Raw genomic sequence first — 19,308 nt, forward strand, 5'->3', positions numbered from 1 at the left:
ATCATTATTTCACACAAAACAGCAATAAACACAACTAACCCTGGCAAGAAAGAGGCCTTGTACAGGCTTCCGCCCCACCCGTATCCAACAGGAAACAGAGCGCTGGGGGGGGGGGAAACAAAGCTATTTTAGGACAATGCAACTCTCGGCCCCCTCCGCCTTCAGATATTAGCCGCCTATTGTGGTGATATAATGATCTCTTCGATACAGCTGCAGGAATGACTCACGCTCAAGCCTATCCGATACCTCCCCAAACGAGGCCTACATTAACTTCCTGTTCCCTGAAGGACGGGGCACCACGCAGTTCAGCGGTGTTTATCCGTTCTTTGAAAGCAACAGGCAATCTGTGCATCTCTCTCGCTCGTACCTGCTGATGCTTCTCGAATTCCAGTTTGATGGGGGACTTGATGCAGTTGCAGGTGTCGTGGTACGTCTGTTTGAGAGCCAGATCCATCAGGTGTTTGTGATAGGCTCCCGCCACATTTCCACAGATGAAGATGATGATGTTAGCCAAAATCTGCACACACACACACACACACACACACACACACATAACAGCTTTAGACAGAGGTATATAGAAATACTTTAGGCTCTCAATGTTACAAAAGATTTTTATTTTAAATAAATTGTTACTTTGAACTTTCTATTCATCGAAGAATCCTGAAAAAATGGCAAAAATCCACAAAAATATTAATTAATATTAAATATCAAATAGAAAAAATCTGCTAAAATATTAAATTATATTAAATATAAACAAATACAAAAATCCCTATTAAATATTAAAAAAATACAAAATCTACAAAATATTAAATAAAAAATGCAAAAATTCAAAAAAATTAAATAATAATACATATTAAAAATACAAAATCTATAAAAATATTAAATACTATTAAACATTAAAGACAATAAATATATAAAAAATAAATAAATATTAAATAAAAAATACAAAAATCCACAACAATATTAAATAATATTAAATATTAAATACAAAAATTACAAAAAACCACAAACATTTTAAATAATATTAAATAAAAATCCAAAATTCCAGAAGTATTAAATCATATTAAATATTAAATAAAAAATACAAAAATATAAGATAATATTAATTAATACGCAAAATACTCAAAAATATTAAATAATAAATATTAAAAATATATAAAATCCCCCAAAAAAACTAAACAGTACTAAATATTAAATAAAAAATACTAAAATTCACAAAACATTAAATAATATTAAATATTCAATAAAAATTGCAAAAATCCACAAACATTTTAAATAATATTAAATATTAAATCACATACAAAAATCCACAAAATATTCAATAGTAAAAAACAAAAACAAAAATAAAAATATATATTAAATAATATTAAACAAAAAATTACAAAAATCCACAAAAATGTTAAATAATATTAAACATTAAATAAACTCTTTTCTACATCAATAACATTGATAATGATTTCTGGAGGATCATGTGACAATGAAGAATGGAGTAATGATGCTAGAAATTAAGCTTTTCATTGTAGGAACAAATTACATTTTAAAATATGAAATATTTCCTATAAACTGTAATAACTTGTTTTTTTACTGTATTACTGTAGTGTGTGTGTGTGTGTGTGTATTTTGTGGTTGATTTATGATACATATATAGATTATGATGCATAACATCATATTCATTATATATCAATATTATTATCATCCCTATTATCAATATTATTGTAATCTATATATCATAAATTGACCACAACAGGTGACCACAATAACATTTCTCTGCAAAATTATAACATAATGTGAACTGTAATCATATTATGTCAAATATGTTATTAAAGTTTAAATAAATAATTTCAAAATTTTGATATTACAGTAATAAAAATGGGGAATGTGGTAAATTTGTCGTGAAAATAATGTAACAATGCAATAACTCTGAATGAGCCTAAAACAAAAAAAGGTACAAAAAAATACTACTACACTCATTTTTCATTTTTCATACACCTGCCATAAACCTAAATATTTCTGAGCTGACAACATTCATTATCGTGTTGATTTTAATTCATTTACGAGTCTCATTTATGAGCCTCATAAATTGTCAAGAACCTGAATCATATTTCATTTAAAAATAATTACTTTATGTAAATATATGTACATTGTAAAATATGTTATGTAAAAATATTAAATTTGAAATATAGTGATTAAACCTGAATAAATAACACAATTTAATTCAGTAATAAAGTTCTGAGAAACCTTAATTCCAAGCAAGTGTTTATAAATGATCAGTGTAGTAATGGATATGTTAAATATTTAGTGCTGAATTAATGTGGAAACTCAGTGTGTAATCAATACAGCTTTGGCATACAGTATAAAACAAGTAATGAATGCATTAAATTGCCTGGTAGGTACAGAAAGACATTAGTGCCACACCACAGACACTTCAGGAAAATATGCACAGCAAGCCAAATGGCTTTTGACTGAGTTTCAAATGGCAGAGGTAAGCGCATTAGCGAAAGATAAAATCAGTATAAGGATCCAGAGAGGGATGTGCCGCTACATTGATTTGAAAGATATTGATCTTCAGGAAAAGTGAATTCAGGCCAACCCACGAAAAGCTTTCAGCAGCCGCTTGGATTATGTCAGAGTGAACAAATATCAGCGCAGTATACTGAATACGGTGCTGTTATCTTTCACAAATGGCGAGCAGGATGTGTTGGATAATTGGCTTTAATTGCAGTAACTGAAACTGTAGACACAATAAGGCATGAGAAATGACAAACCCTACAATAATGAAGATTTGGCTCATGAAAAAAAAAAAAAAAACCTTGAAAAGGGCTTCATTTTCTGTGAGTAAAATGTATTTTTGACATGATGTAAATATAGAATTTAATTATATTGTTGTCATAATTTAAATAAATATATAAATGCATAAATAAATAGACAAATTAATATAAAACAGGTTTCATTTTTTAAATAACATTTAATTTTGGCTTAATGTAAATATATCATTTGATTATATTTTATAATTCAAATAAATTAATAAATAGAAATAAACAAACAAACAAACAAATCGATAAATATAAAACAGACAATTTTTTAAGTAAAATTGAATCTTGGCTTGATGTTTTATAATTCAAACAAATGAATAAATATATAAAGAAAAACAGGTTTCATTTTTTATGTAAAATTTAATCTTGGCTTGATGTCTTATAATTCAAATAAATAAATAAATAAATAAATATAAAACAGGCTTCATTTTTATGTAAAATTTAATCTCAACTTGATGTCTTATAATTCAAATAAATAAATAAATAAATAAATAAATATAAAACAGGCTTCATTTTTATGTAAAATTTAATCTCAACTTGATGTCTTATAATTCAAATAAATGAATAAATATATAAAGAAATAAACATTCAAACAAACAAACAAATAAATAAATAAATAGATAGATAGATTAGATAGATAGATAGATAGATAGATAGATAGATAGATAGATAGATAGATAGATAGATAGATAGATAGATATAAAACAGGCTTGATTTTATTTTTACATAAAATGTATTAATGGCTTGATGTAAATATATCTTTTAATTATATTTTATAATTCAAATAAATTAATAAAAACAAATAAAACAAATAAAACAGACTTCAGTTTTAAGTAAAATTAAATATATATCATTTAATTATACTTAATTTAAATAAATCAATAAAAATATAAGGAAATAAACAAATAAACAAAAAGCAGGCTAATTTTTTTATTTTTTAATTTTAGCTTGATTGAAATATATTTTAGAATTCAAATAAAGAATAAATATATAAACAAATAAATAAATAAATATAAAAAAGGTTTCATATTTAAGTAAAATGTAATCTCGACTTGATGTAAATATATCATTTAATTATATTTTAAAATTCAAATAAATTAATAAAACTATAAGGAAATAAACAAACAAATAAATATAAAGCAGGTTTAATTTTTAAGTAACATTTAATTTTGGATTGATTGAAATATATCATTTTATTATATTTTAAAATCCAAATAAATGAATGAAATATAAAGAAAACAAACAACTAAAAAACATATATAAATAAATAACATTTTTAAGTAAAATGTAATCTCGGCTTGATGTAAATATGTAATTTAATTCTATTTTATAATTCAAATTAATTAATAAATATATAAACAAAAATACAAAAATCTTTTTTAAGTAAAATTTGATTTCAGCATGACATAAATATATCATTTAATGATATAATAATTATTTTTAAAATGTAAATAAAAAATCAAATAATCAAATAAATTTAAACAGGCTTTATTTTTTTATAAATGAATTTTAAGTAAAACTGAGCTTTATGTAAATATATCATTTAATGATATTTTTACAATGTAAATAAAAAAATGAAAGAGGTTATATTTTGTAAGTATGTCAAAATATATTATTTTTAAATCAAATTGAATCTGGACAGGTTCTTGACAAATTCACCCAGAGTAAATGATTAGCTCATAAATATAAATTAGGTGTATGGAAGTTGGTGAAATTATGGATAAAAAAAAGCTTGCTGTCACGAATTGTCTTGTAGTATTATATTTTCTTTTTTTTTTTTCAATTATTACTGTAATTGAATTTTTTTATAAGGTGGACTGAGGGACAATTCAAACTCATTTTCTATTGTAATCAACAACATAGCAGAAATGCTGTCAATGAACCATCATTTGCATGTGAGCTCAGTCAATCTGGTCCGAGCCTCTTTCAGACTCATCAGATTCGCACGTTCTCCATGGCAACCCGCACGCACGTGCGCGTCCGAGTTCAGCGCTGGAGTAAACACAGCCAGTCAGAACAGACGGGGTTGTTAAGGTTCACCCCAGACTGTGCAAAGGCCTCTGTCATTTTAATTAGACTACAACCTCCTGCTAATATCACTCAATGACATTATTAGCAGATTAAACATCATCCACTGCAGCCAATTACACAACACTCTCCATCAATTAGGAGCACAGTCAACAAAGAGCTCCTCAACAACCTCTCACCATCTCAAGGTACATTGTTTGGCTTCCAGAAATTGATCATGATCAATCGAACATTCATTGGACAGACTCGAAACGCTCTCAGGCTGTGTCTGTACTGAAGCTAGCTGTGTTGGTATCAATGAATAACGTCAACAGAAACAGAAATGCTATTAAACAGGCTTCCAATGCAATAATCGAAAACAAATACAGGGCTCGACAATAAGGAGTGCCCTTTTTTGTGACAGTTGCGTCGTCACGAAAATGTATCATTTGCTCGTGTTTTTAAGTCTTGTTCATTTGAAATTTCAAGCGATCACAGAGAGACGTGTCTCTGACGGACAGATAGCCTACAAAAGCATGTCAAAATATCAGTCCGAGTAACTTCATAGTTTTAACAATGATTAATTTATATTTCATTTATACAGTGGAGTACAGATGCACCGATCGACAGGACATTCTTCAACCCATCTTCCGGGTTTGCACACAAACTGCATGTAATATTTTTTCAAAATGTCATGTGTGTGGAAATATTACGAACTCTTTAAACATCCGTTAACAGAGGCCAGAGACGCTGAAGTTGTCACTTCGTATAATTTAACATTTCAAGCTGAATAAACTTTTTTTGAGTTGACTGAACTTAAAATTTTAAGGCAGCCAGGTTACAAATTATTTTAAGTTGACTCAACAAATCGTTTTTTACAGTGTAGTAGGTTTTACCGTGATATCGAAATTGGAATCGAGAATTGTACAATTTAATTGGTATGTAAAATGTTGATGTCATATAAGCTTATTTATTAAAATAAAAGATAACATGGGTCAAAACAATGATAACAGCAATTATTGTTTTTTTGTAGCAGAGCCACTGGCCGACCGGGCCAGTAGAAAAAATCCTTAGCGTTGAGGCCTGAAATATTTAATAATTCATTTGCATTTCGCAAGTACATTTGATTTTAGTTTGATTGGCTGACAATCATGAATGAAGAGCTGGTGAAAGCTTGTATTTTCTCTCTGAATGCGGTTTCTCTCTCCGACAAGTAAAAAATAAAAAATCTGGAGTGGATCTGTAATGGAGTGATTGCCATATGCCTTGAGCGTGGAAGGGAAATGACTCTGCTTACGTAATGTAAACTCTTAAACTCAATTATTCATTTGCCTACAAACAATGATCAGCAGTGTATGTGCATATATATATTTAGATTCTCATAAGTGAAGGCAATTTGCAGCAGTGTAATTTCCACCACATCTTAAATTATGTTTTGTATTGAGTTTAATAGCACTGGGTGATGGAAATCAAGGTGGTGAAAATTACATTTTTTACTTTTTGGGAGTAACTGACTGACTTCTTTGTTTGGGGCTTAATTTCTTTCAAATTACAATCCTTCATTCTAAAAATAAACAAACAAATTAAAAAATATTAGGTTAGATTTTTCACAAAGACAAAGAAATTGACAAGAAATTGATCATTCACCCAAACTGTCATGTAATTTCTTTGTCATGATATTTCTATCATAGTATTTATTAATATTTTGAACTAGCTTTTACTTTATATAAATGTTTAAATATAAATATGTTTTATTTGTATATGTTTTATAGTTTTTATTATATTTGTATATATTTTATAGTTTTATATTATTTTTCTATGCACTTTATATGAAACAGGTTTCATTTTATAAAAAAAAAAAAATGACAATGTAAATATATCACTTGATTATATTTTATTTTAAATTTAAATAAATTAATAAATAGAAATAAACAAACAAACAAATCTAAATATAAAACACATTTTTTAAGAAAAATGTAATCTTGGCTTGATGTTTTACAATTCAAATAAATTAATAAATATATAAAGAAATAAACAAACAAATGAATAAATATAAAACAGGCTTCATTTTTTATGTAAAATTTAATCTTGGTTTGATGTCTTAAAATTCAAATAAATATATAAAGATATATAAAGAAAAAAATATATGAAATATATAAAGAAATAAACAAATAAATACATTTAAAATGGCTTGATCTAAATATATCATTTAATTATATTTTATAATTTAAATAAATTAATAAAAACAAACAAACAAACAGATGAACAAACAAATAAATATAAAACAGACTTTATTAGTAATATTTGATTTTGGCTTGATTGAAATGTATCATTTAATCATATTTTAGAATTTAAATAAAGAATAAATATATAGAAATACATTTTTTATACAGTATTTATTAATATTCTAAAGTAGCTTTTATTTGATATAAATGATTAAATATACATAGATTTTAATTTGTATATGTTTTACAGGTAGTTTTGACTTTAATTTTAGTCATTTTTCTATGCACTTTTTATGTAGTATTCATAAATTTTTCAAAACTTTTAATATATAAATGTTTAAATATAGATTTTAATTTGTATATATTTTATATTTTATATATATATATATATATATATATATACATATACATTTTATACAGTATTTATTAATATTCTAAACTAGCTTTTATTCTATATAATTGTTTAAATATAAATATGTTTTATTGGTTTATTGGTATTTATTTTATGTTCAGCTTTCATTTTAGTTTTAGTAATTTTTCTATGTGCTTTTTAATTTTAGCTGTTTTTTTTATAAAAAAACAAAAAAATTTAAATATAGAATTTATTTGTGTATATTTTATATTAAGTTTACATTTTAATTTTAGTACTTTTTCTATGATTTTTTTTTTTTTTTTTTTTTTTTTTTTTTTAGTTTTATAATATAATATAGTATATAGTATTTTAATAATATTCTAACACTGTAAACCCCGGTAAGTTAACAGAACTCAAAAAAATTAAGACAACTGATTGAAAACATAAAGCACAACTAACTCAAATAACTTGAGTAAAGACTTTTATTGAACAGAATTTTCTTAATCTCTTCCAATTAACATAGTGAAAATTAATATTTAAAATACAACATTTTAACAAAAAAATATTTAAACAATACCAAAGTACACACGCATTTGATACTTGTTAATGAAATGCATTTACATTTTGAGGTTGTGAAAGTTTTGTGGTATTGTGGAAAACTTGAAATGATTTTTTTAACTCTATAGTGTACAGTGTAATAAATATTTACATGTCTCCTAGAAGACAATATAAGTACAATTTACCCTGATCATCCAATTCAAAAAGTTTACACTCCCCGGCTCTTAATGCATTGTGGTGCTTTCTTGAGCATCAGTGAATGTTTTCGTCTTTTGTAATAGTTATGTATGACTCCCTCGATTGTCCTCAGTGTGAAAAGATGGACCTCAAAATCATACATTCACTTTTGAAAAGGGTTTAACTATGCAGATGCTGCTGGAAAACCAAATAATGTGCAGGAGCTGTATTTTTGTTCTGTAGAACAGCAGGCAGATGAACTGAGTTCACACAGACTTACACAAGATGAATGTTTGAGGTTAAAAAGTATGTAAATTGTCAACTTGTTTCGAAAATGACAGATCGAAGACCCTTCTTCCTCGGCCAGGATTGTTTAGAGCCCTTTGAAACTGCATTTAAACTGCAGTTTGGAAGTTCAAACTTGGGGGCACCACTAAAGTCCATTATATGGAGATAATTCCTGATTTTTTTTTCCTTAAGAAACATAATTTCTTATCGACTGAAAAAAGAAAGACATGAACATCTTGGATGACAAGGGGATGAGTAAATTATCTGTTCTGAAAGTGAACTTCTCTTTTAAGATACAAGGGTATGTAAACCTTTGAATGGAGTTTTATATATTCAGTTATTATTTGGTGTTGTGGAGTATAAATAAACATCTGTTATGTGAAATTCAGGTCAGTACTAAATAAAAAATAACATGCAATTTTCATGATCCCTATTATTTTGATAAAATTACTAACATTTTGCATTTTCTGCAAAGGGTATGTAAACTTATGACCACAACTGTACATGATCATTGTACATTAAACTTAAACTCTCAGAAACCAATGGTGCAGAAACCTATAATGCAAACTCAAAGCCTAAAAAAAGCCTAGTTCCTCAAATAAAAGTTAGAGACTTACTTAAAGAAGAACACTAAAGACCCATGGTCTCATGGGGATTCATACAAGACAGCTGGTGCTTGGCGATATAGTGAGGTTTTCTGAAACAAAACGATTGGTCTGTGAAAAAGAACTGAATCTTATTTACAACATTACTGCCTGTAATCCACAGTATTGGGCAAAAAGTCCACAGTCCTGGAGCCTAAATGTTCTGTCAAATAATGACATACAGTGCTTGTCTAGTTTGTAAACATTACAGTTTGTAAATGTTCACAATGAAGACTCTTCTGCTCACCAAGGCTGCATTTACATGCTCAAAAATACAGTAAAAACACTAATAGTGTCAAATAGTTTTAAAATAACTGTTTGTAAAGACATTTTAAAATGTAATTTATTGCTGTGAAATTTTAGCATCATTACTGAAAATCAATATATTAGAATGATTTCTGAAGGATCATGTGACACATGAAGACTGGAGTAATGATGCAGAAAATTCAGCTTTGATCACAGCAATTAATTACATTTTAACATGTATATTTTTTAAGAGAAAATAGTTCATCCAAATTGTACATAAAAGGGAAGAAAAAAAGTCCAAGTTTAATCCACCATCAAAAACATTCAAACTGAATTCCTTATACTTACAAATCCAGTTCATTACTATGTAGACCAACCACAATATCATACTGGAATACCCATCCTAATTTTACAACATGAAAGCCTTTTTTTTAATGTGAGAGACTTAGCTAGAGGCAATCTAGACACAGTTTACAGTAAAAAATATGGTAAAACTAAATCTGCACTATTAAAACATTAATTAAAACAAATACGTTTTATTAACTCAAAAACTAAAAAAAAGTTATAGGAACTCAAAATATCTAAGTTGGCAGTAACATTTACTGTACCTAATCTATTTAAGTATTTTGAACGTTTGGGTTTACAATGTAGCTTTGATTTTATATAAATGTTTAAATATAAATATATTTTGATTGTGTATAATTTATATGCAGCTTTCATTTCATTTTAGTTTTTGTAATTTTTTTATGCACTTCTTAATTTGTTTGTATTTTTATACAGTATTTATTAATATTCTAAATTAGCTTTTATTTTATATAAATGTTTAAATAAAAATACATTTTATTTGTATATATTTTATATTCAGTTTTCATTTTAATTTTAGTTTTAGTAACTTTTCTATGCGCTTTTTAATTTTTTTTTATCGTATTCATTAATATTCTAAGCTATATTTTGTGATATAAATGTTTAAATATAAATCTATTTTAACTATATATATATATATATATATATATATACATATATGCCCTTTTTATTTTTTCTACAGTATATTCTACAGTTAATATTCTAAACTAACTTTTATTTTATGTAAAAGTTTAAATATAAAAAGATTAAAATTAAGGAATAGATAAATAGATATATTTTATATTCAGTTTTAATTTTAATTTGTTCTAGTATTTTTCTATTTACTACTTACTTTTTAACATGTTTATATGTAATAGATATTTAGCCTTTTATATTTAATATATATTTATTATATTTAGCCTTTTCATTTTTTATTTCAGTTTTAGTTTTAGTCATTTTGCTTCTTCAGTGTAAATGTATTTTTATTTATACATTTATTGTTTGCTATTTATTTCAGTTATCTGCCATAACATTTCTAGTTTTTTAAATCTAATATTCATATTTTCATTATTTTAGTTTAGTTTAGTTAACAATAACAACATTGGTAATAATGAATGAATATTTGTAATAAATTAAATAAACAGAATTTTAAAAAGTACATTTTATACATATATACTGTATTTGTATTGTGCTAAATAGCTGTTCTCCTCAAGCTTATGCTATTTAAGGGCTGGTCTACCTGCCATGAGACACACCTGTATTTCACTGGAAGAGTTTTATAGGACAGGCCCTTCGAGAGCAACCTTAATAAGTCATTCTTCTGGCTGTAATCACTGAGCGGGAGGAAGAGGCCAGTCATAAAAGTAAACGAGCACAGAGCAGGGTCTGCAGGGACCCATAGCTTAATTACAAAACACTGGCATCCGACATCAGCTCTACAAGCCTGACCCAGACAGATGTGACCCCATTTTCAACTCTCTTATTTTTTCAGCCTTCTATTAACACGAGACCTCCGTTTGCCGGGTACGTCAGCGGTAAATGTCCCCGAAGTGACGTACGAAGCCTTTAAAGCCTCTAACAAACAAGGTATGACCCGCCGCTCTCGAGAGCACCTAACATAAAGAGGCCGTAGCGCTTCTAATGAGAGCGAGGAAAGCTTGATTAACTGCAAGTGCTGAATGTGAAGGGTCGTTAAGGTTGGTTTTAATGAAGCTCCCCTACTGTTGGAGGACTGACTGCTCTGAGAGTGTTTACCGATCCTAAAGAGGATTATTTTTAAGGTTTTTAAATTGGACCGGACAACAAGCTTATAATAACAATCTACGCCCTTCCGCTACTAGGCTCTTGAACGTAATGCTGCTGCCTCTCGAACACAACCTGACAGCCAGTATTTTTGTGTTGCTGTGGACCATGTGACTAGAGTGTTGCCTTGGTTACATGCGCTGTGTTTAGGTCTGGTCTGAAAAACATATCTGCTTGAGATCTGCTTAGGAAAATAATAATAAAAAAGAGGTTCTGGAAAATCGATAAAAAGGTAGGCATGAATTATTATTTAAGAGTTATGTAAGACTCTTTAGTATGGCAAACCGAACAAAAAGCAGTGCACAGAAGTGCACTCGGTGTTCCTTGTCTACTATATGCATTTATAATGGGAGCATCCATAGGCGAGACTGGGGCAAGTTGTCACACCATTTACTCCTGTGAATATTTCTCAGGAATGTTTAATATTTAAAGGTCAGTTTTTGCATAGACACTACAAAAAAGCTATTCAACACTTTCACCGTTATTGCCTACGAAATAAAGGTATAATTAATCAACACATGCTGACCTTTTGTGACAACATGCAAATAAGCTCCAACAGCAGGACATGCTACATGAAACAAGTTGTCACAATCAGAACCTGCTGTTTATCGATTTGAGAAAATGTGTTTTTTTTTTTCAGCAAATATTAAACAGCATAATAATCATGAAACACTTAATAATATATGAAACAGGAAAACATTTTGGGCAACAGCTTTGATTGTTTAAAGGGATAGTTCATTAAAAAATTAAAATTACCATATTAATTTATTTACCCTCAAGCCATCCTAGGTTTATATGACTTTCTTCTTTCAGATGAATACAAACAGAGTTATATTAAAAAATGTCCTGGCTCTTCCAAGCTTTATAATGGCAGTGAATGGGTGTTGAGATGTTTGAAGTCCAATAAAGTGCATCTATTCATCATAAAAAGTGCTTCACACTGGTCCAGCGGGTTAAGGCTTTCTGAACTGAATCAATGTGTTTTTTTAAGAGAAATATCCATATTTAAACCTTTATAAACTGTAATCTCTATCTTCCACTAACTGTTGTGTGGATGTTTACAAGAAAGTGACATTTTAGCGGATGTTGTAGGCGTAGCGTAAGCTCTGGTGACAAGTGACAAATGTGGAAGTGGAGAGAGCAAAACAAAATACCAGTAACAAATTAAAAGTACAAAACGAGGATTTGTAAAGGAAAATGTTGAAGGACTTCGAAATAAGCCAAGATATAAGCCAAGAATTTTCCTTTGCTGTATACAAAACTTGGCTCTCGTAAGACTAGCATATTCTCACGGAGCTTAAGCTACGCCTACGTCCTATGTCATCCGCTGGAACGCCCCTCTCTTGTAAACACGTGTATGACAGTTAGTGTAAGCTAGAGGTGCTGTGTGGAGCACATTTTATGATGGATGGATGTACTTTATTGGAGCATTTGGAACATAACTCCGACTGTATTCGTCTGAAAGAAGAAAGTCATATACATCTAGGATGGCTTGAGGGTGAGTAAATCATGGGGTAATTTTCATTTTTGCATGAACTATCCCTTGAAATTTACAGATAATGTACTCACCCCCTTGTCATCCAAGATGTTTATGTTTTTCTTTCTTCAGTCGTAAGGAAATTATGTTTTTTGAGGGAAACATTTCAGGATTTTTCTCCATACAATGGACTGATATGGTGCCCCGAATTTGAACTTCCAAAATGTAGTTAAATGCGGCTTCAAGCGTTCCCAAATGCGGTTGTATACGATCCCAGTCCAGGAAGAAGGGTCTTATCTAGTGAAACGATTGGTTATTTTCATTTTAAAAAAAATACAATTTAAATACTTTTTAATCTTAAACGCTCATCTTGTCTTTCTCTCCCTGAACTCTGTGTATTAAGACAGTTAGGGTATGTCGAAAAACTCCAATCATATTTTCTCCCTTAACTTCAAAAATAATTTCAAAATCATCCTACATCACTGCAGAAGTACCGACCCAGTCTTTGCAAAGTGAACATGTAGAGAAGATCAAACACCCTTAACAAAAAAGGTAAAACAGCGATATAGGACGATTTTAAAGTTGAGGGTGAACATGAGATGGGAGTTTTTCAACATACCCAAACTGTCATGAACCGGAAAAACAGAGTTCAGGCAGAGTAAGACAAGACGAGCATTTGACATTAAAAAGTATATAAAAATTATTATTTTTATGAAAATAACTGATTGTTTTGCTAAATAAGACCCTTCCTCGGCTGGGATCATTTCCAACCGCATTTGGGATTGTTTGAGCTGCATTTAAACTGCATTTTGTAAGTGGACTTCTCCTTTAAAGGGTTAGTTCACACAAAAATGAAAATTAGCCCATTGTTTCTCTTCAACAGTTCAAAACAAGTCCAATAAAGTGCATTCATCCATAATAAAAAGTGCCTCACACGGCTCCGGGGCATGAATAAAGGTCTCCTATAGCAAATCAATGTGTTTTTGTAAGAAAAATGTCCATATTTAAAATGTAATAACTTTAATCTAGCTTGTGCTAACTGGTCATACATGGAAGCAGTTCCGGGTGGACAACGTAATACGTCGGCATTACGCATGTGCCGCAGAGACGTGACGGTCACAGATTAGAAGTACAAAATGGGGATTTGTAAAGAAAAATGTCTGAGGATTTCGATATAAACCAAGAGGCGACTGATTTTCCTTCGCTAAAGTAAGGAAACTTTGCTCCTGTAAACAAACGCTGGTTTTCACAAGACTCACAGGCGCATGCGCAACGCCGACATCCTACGTCATCCGCACGGGAAGGCTTCTGCGTACAAACAGTTGGCTAGTTTAAAGTGATTATTATGTTTTAAATATGTTAATTATGTTAAATATGGATATTTTTCTTACAAAAATGCATCGATTCGCTACACACTCTTAAAAAAAATAAAGGTGCTTTAAAAGGTTCTTCACAGCGATACCATAGAAGAACCATTTTTGGTTCCACAAAGAACCATTTAGCCTTCTTACCTTTTCTAATCTGAAGAATCTTTTTTCACCATAAAGAACCATTTGTGAAACAGAAAGGTTCTTTAGATGTTAAAGGTTCTTTATGGAACTGTTTAAACAAAAAAGGCTCTTCTATGGCATTGTGAAGCACCTTTATTTTTAAGAGTGCAGGAGGCCCTCTTGTTTTGGACTGTTGAAGAGAAACACCCACCCACTGCCAGTATAAAGCTTGGGAGAGCCAGGATAATTTTTAATATAACTCCAATTGGATTTGTGTGAAAGAAGGAAGTCATATACACCTAGGATTCCTGGAGGGTGAGTAAATAATGGGGTAATTTACATTTTTGGGTGAACTAAATCAGGATTTATGAAAGACACAGTGAATCATTAGTGACAGACAGTAGTTTTTGTAGCTGACCTTATTGCATATGCACTTGTAGCAGTTTCCCTTTCAAACACAGCAACTCTGCTTGTTTCCAACTCTACTTTGGATCTTGATAGATTAAGTTGATCATTATGGAAATTGTTTAATTTGCTCATTGTCAGTACATCAACCACAGAACTTTACATTCCCATTGGTACTTTAATGAGATTGCACTCTAATTTGCTCTGTTTAGCAAATCTGGCCCTTAGTCTTGAATTTGTCCTATAATTTATGAAGTTTGCATCATTGATTCTGTTTTTTCCATTTTGTTATTGTGAAGCTATTAATAATCAATATCCCACTTGTAAACTTGCACAATGTGTTTTAAACAGGACACACTTACAATTTTTAAAATGTAGTGCTGTACAGTGCTTTAATTACACATTTTTGTTTTCAATACTTTGCATTTTAAAATACACGTCTAAACATATGTTAAGTGGTCCATATGTAAATAAGTGATAATTAAGTGATAAAAAGTAGTTGCAAATGTTTTAGAAAATACACACACTTAACGGGATAGTTCACCCAAAAAATTATAATTCTGTCATTAATTACTCACCCTCATGTTATTTTTATTGAAGAGAAGAAATAGTTGAATAAAGTAATTATTTTGGACTATTTTAATGATGCCCCTACCTTTTCTGGGTCTTGAACGTGTCAGTTGCATTGTTGTCTATGCAGGGTCAGAAAGCTCTTGGATTTGATCAAAAATATCTTAATTTGTATTGCAAAGATGAACAAAGGTCTTGAGGGTGAGTAATTAATGACAGAATTTTCATTTTTGGGTGAACTATCACTTTAAATGTGCAACACCTTCTACTACCTTGCTCTTCTACCAAAGTATGTCTGGCATCTGGCATCAAAATTATATCTGGCATCTGAATAATTTTTGGTTTGACTGTATACTCGTTTTATATAAAACTCACTACATTTAGAAACAACTGAACTTAATTCAGTATACGTATATTCTCTACCAACTCTCCAGCTCAATGCTACAGTGTTTAAAGAGAAGATCAGGATCAAATGACAAAAATCTGAAACAGCTAACCCTGCGGAATTACACTGGATGGACAAATTTTGCTTGTTATTTCTGAAAGGAAATGTGTCATTTAAGTGGGAAGGCCACATGATGAGCAAAACAGCCAGGCTGCCAGCAGAGGATTCTGGAAAGTGTGCCCCCTCATGACAGCAAAGCCATACAGGTCATGGTGAAACACCATCACCCCTGACAACCCCTGCAGGAAACAGAGTCGAAACATCCTTCCACTTTCACTTGCTTGCTCTGACTCACATTCTCGAACATAGTCTAGTGCCTCAGACAACTTTTTATAGGACAAACTCTTTGGTCTCTTTGTGTCATTCTGGTGCTCAAAGACCGTCGCTGTTTATTCTTAGATACTAGCTGTTCCTTTCTCAGCCCACACGATTTCGGTGAACGAAATCAACTGGAATGCCACACACACACATACACACACACACACACACACATACCTGCCAGACGAGGGCCTCCATGTGGTCGGCAGTGTTCGAGAGCCAGATGCTGAGCACTAGTGTGTGGGAGGATGAAGTGAGGACACTAGCGATGACGGCATCCCTCATGGAGAACGGCAGCATGGTGTACACCACAAACACAATAAACAGGAAAAACGACACCTGCAAACAGAGTTAGTGGTGCATTAGCCTGCCATTAAACATCTACAGCTCACAAACATAGCACAGAGATCAGATTTTTGCCCCAATTCACAGTCTGGACAAGTTGACGCTAGCTGCCAAAAGTCAAAGCCAGTCTGCAGATTTGAGCTGACAGATTTCATATAAAAAAAAGTGTTAATTTCGTTGACTCATAATTTTCATCAATGACATTTTTTTTACAGACGAAATGAGACGATAACGAAAAGCTTGTTTTGAATTACAAAAACTATGACGAAAATCTATTGACATTTTCAATGAATAAAACGAGACGAAAAATGTTAGGGAGGGGCGATTTGTGAAGAGACTCTTTCGGAACGAATTTGAATCATGAATATATTTTTACTATAACATAGCCTATTGATCAATCCGGGGGACATAAGCTAGCATACTTGCTGCACGTCTCATAAAACGTTAAAAATTGTAAATATCTGGGAGTAAGAGAAGAGCAGCCATGTAGACACATTTGACGACACAAATTAGAACTCAATTCAGTCCGGTTTTCTGAGTGTAGACACCGAAGCAGTGGCTTTCACACAGCACGAGTAGTCTTTCGATTCACATGAACAGAGAAATACACACAAAATTATGTTGAATTGTCCGTTTTGATGAGCATTTATGTAAACACACTCAGTTACGTCTTATGCGAACCAGGGTTGGGGCCATTCATGAATTGAATTGAGAATGAATGGTAAATTCCAATTCACTTCCTGGAATGGAATTGGAATTGGAATTGCATGCAGCTGACAGGAAATGGAATTGGAATTGAATTGGAATGTCAGGAAACAGAATTGAAATCAAATAAATTCCACTAAATTCCACTTGAGATATTTAGGCCTGAGAGATGCAATCTTAGCGATGACAATTTTCAGGAAATGATGATAATTCGATGCAATAAAAAGTGAATGAAGTACATGAATGAACATGACTCATTTTTTTTGTGAGTTGAGACATATATTATGTGGTAATCATATATTGAATGTATAGTACATCCAGAAACTTATCACCACTGTCATTCAATTATTAATTCATAATGTACAGTTCTCATTTTTATTTACTTGCATTTGATCAACTCTATTTCATACATTACTTGGTATTTGTAAAGCATCATAAATTAAATTCAAATGTATGTCTCTAAATGCAATCACAAATAAATGCTCAGAAACAGCAATAAACGGAATTCAGTGGAATTTCCCTGAATTGAATTCCACTTCCTGTAATTCCAATTCAATTCCAAGTCTGTTTCCTGTAATTGTTGTTGAATTCCAATTCCAATGCCATTTCCTTCTTTGAATTGGAATTGTTGAGTTCATTCCTGAATTGACCCCAACCCTGATGCGAACATAAACAGTTAGGAGAAATTGGACGCGTTTAGTACATTGTATTCGTGCATTCGGTTTTAAAGGGACAGCAGTGGTGTTGGGTCGTTCTTGAACGATTCATTCATTTTGATGTGACTCGGGAAGAACGAGTCATCTCGGAGAGTGATTCGTTCAGTCGCGCATGCGCAACATTCTGTTAGGTTCTGTACTGGAATTAGTTCACCTGTTTCGAGTCTTCGGGTTTTTCGAGTCGTTTGTTCATCTTATGGGGCTGTCACGTGATGAACAAACGACTCGAACCCAGGTGAGGTGAGCTAATCATAGACTAAAGACCCAGGTAAACAATGAATTAATCCTTTCTGTTTCTTATAGCATTATAGTTTTGTCTTGTTTGTAGTTTGATCAACGTTTGTGTAAGCAGTAGATGTGTTAGGGAAGTAACACGTAACATTTTAATTATATTTTTACTAAAATGAACGAAATGACTTGTTCATTTTGCTGAACGAGACTCAAAAGTCTGAGTTGGTAAAATGGTCCGAACTTCCCATCACTAGACAGCAGCCCAATTTAGTTGCTATTGTCCGAGTCGTTGATGTTAATCAAGCAACAAAGGAAAAATAAATTTGTCTGCTTGAAAGAATGAGGAATGTGGTAAACAAGTTGTCATAAAGAATGCATAATTAGCCTATATAACCATTGGCGTTTCATTGAAAAGAAGACCATGTTCTTGTTTCTTAATGAGAAGTTGTTTCATTTAATTTTAACATAAATGCATGTTGTGTGTCACAGCAGTTAAATCTGTCTACCATGATATCTACCTTAATATCAATGAGTTTGGTTATTTGAGAGAAATGCTTAAAGGAGAAGTTCACTTCCAGAACAAAAATGTACAGATAATGTACTCACCCCCTTGTCATCCAAGATGTTCATGTCTTTCTTTCTTCAGTCGATAAGAAATTATGTTTCTTGAGGAAAACATTTCAGGATTTTTCTCCATATAGTGGACATCAATGCTGCCCCCAGGTTTGAACGTCAAAAAGCCTAAAGTTAAAATCTAAATGATCCCAGCCAAAGAAGAAAGGTCTTATCTAGTGAAACAAACGGTCATTTTCTAAACAAATCGACAATTTATTTACTTTTTAACCTTGTCTCGTCTCTGCAATGCGTCAAAATCATCCTATATCGCTGTTTTACCTTTCTTTTGTAAAGGGTGTTTGATCTTCTCTGCATGTTTACTTTGTAAACACTGGGTTGGTATTTCTGCAGCGATGTAGGACGATTTTGAAGTTGGAGGTGAAAATGAGATGGGAGTTTTTCGACATACCCTAACTGTATAGACCGTATTGAACTGGAAAAAACAGTTCACACAGACTTAGAAAAGACGAGCGTAAAAAGTACATAAACTGTCAGTTTGTTTCGAAAATGACTGATCATTTTGCTAGATAAGACCC

At 31.0% G+C, this 19,308-nt stretch overlaps 1 protein-coding gene across 2 annotated transcripts in view; it reads right to left on the reverse strand.

Annotated features, from left to right (window-relative positions):
* Nucleotides 1-19,308, reverse strand: part of adcy2b (adenylate cyclase 2b (brain)) — a 104,750-nt gene that overhangs the window by 41,804 nt on the left and 43,638 nt on the right. For both annotated transcript variants that reach the window (XM_051136001.1, XM_051136000.1), the window contains exons 3-4: nt 16,338-16,499; nt 368-517 (exon numbers count right to left, since the gene is read on the reverse strand). In XM_051136001.1, the coding sequence (XP_050991958.1) occupies nt 368-517; nt 16,338-16,499 (312 nt within the window). The remainder of the gene's footprint in view (nt 1-367; nt 518-16,337; nt 16,500-19,308) is intronic.

Source organism: Labeo rohita, chromosome 19 (genome assembly GCF_022985175.1).
Source record: "Labeo rohita strain BAU-BD-2019 chromosome 19, IGBB_LRoh.1.0, whole genome shotgun sequence".
Lineage (NCBI taxonomy): Eukaryota > Metazoa > Chordata > Actinopteri > Cypriniformes > Cyprinidae > Labeo > Labeo rohita.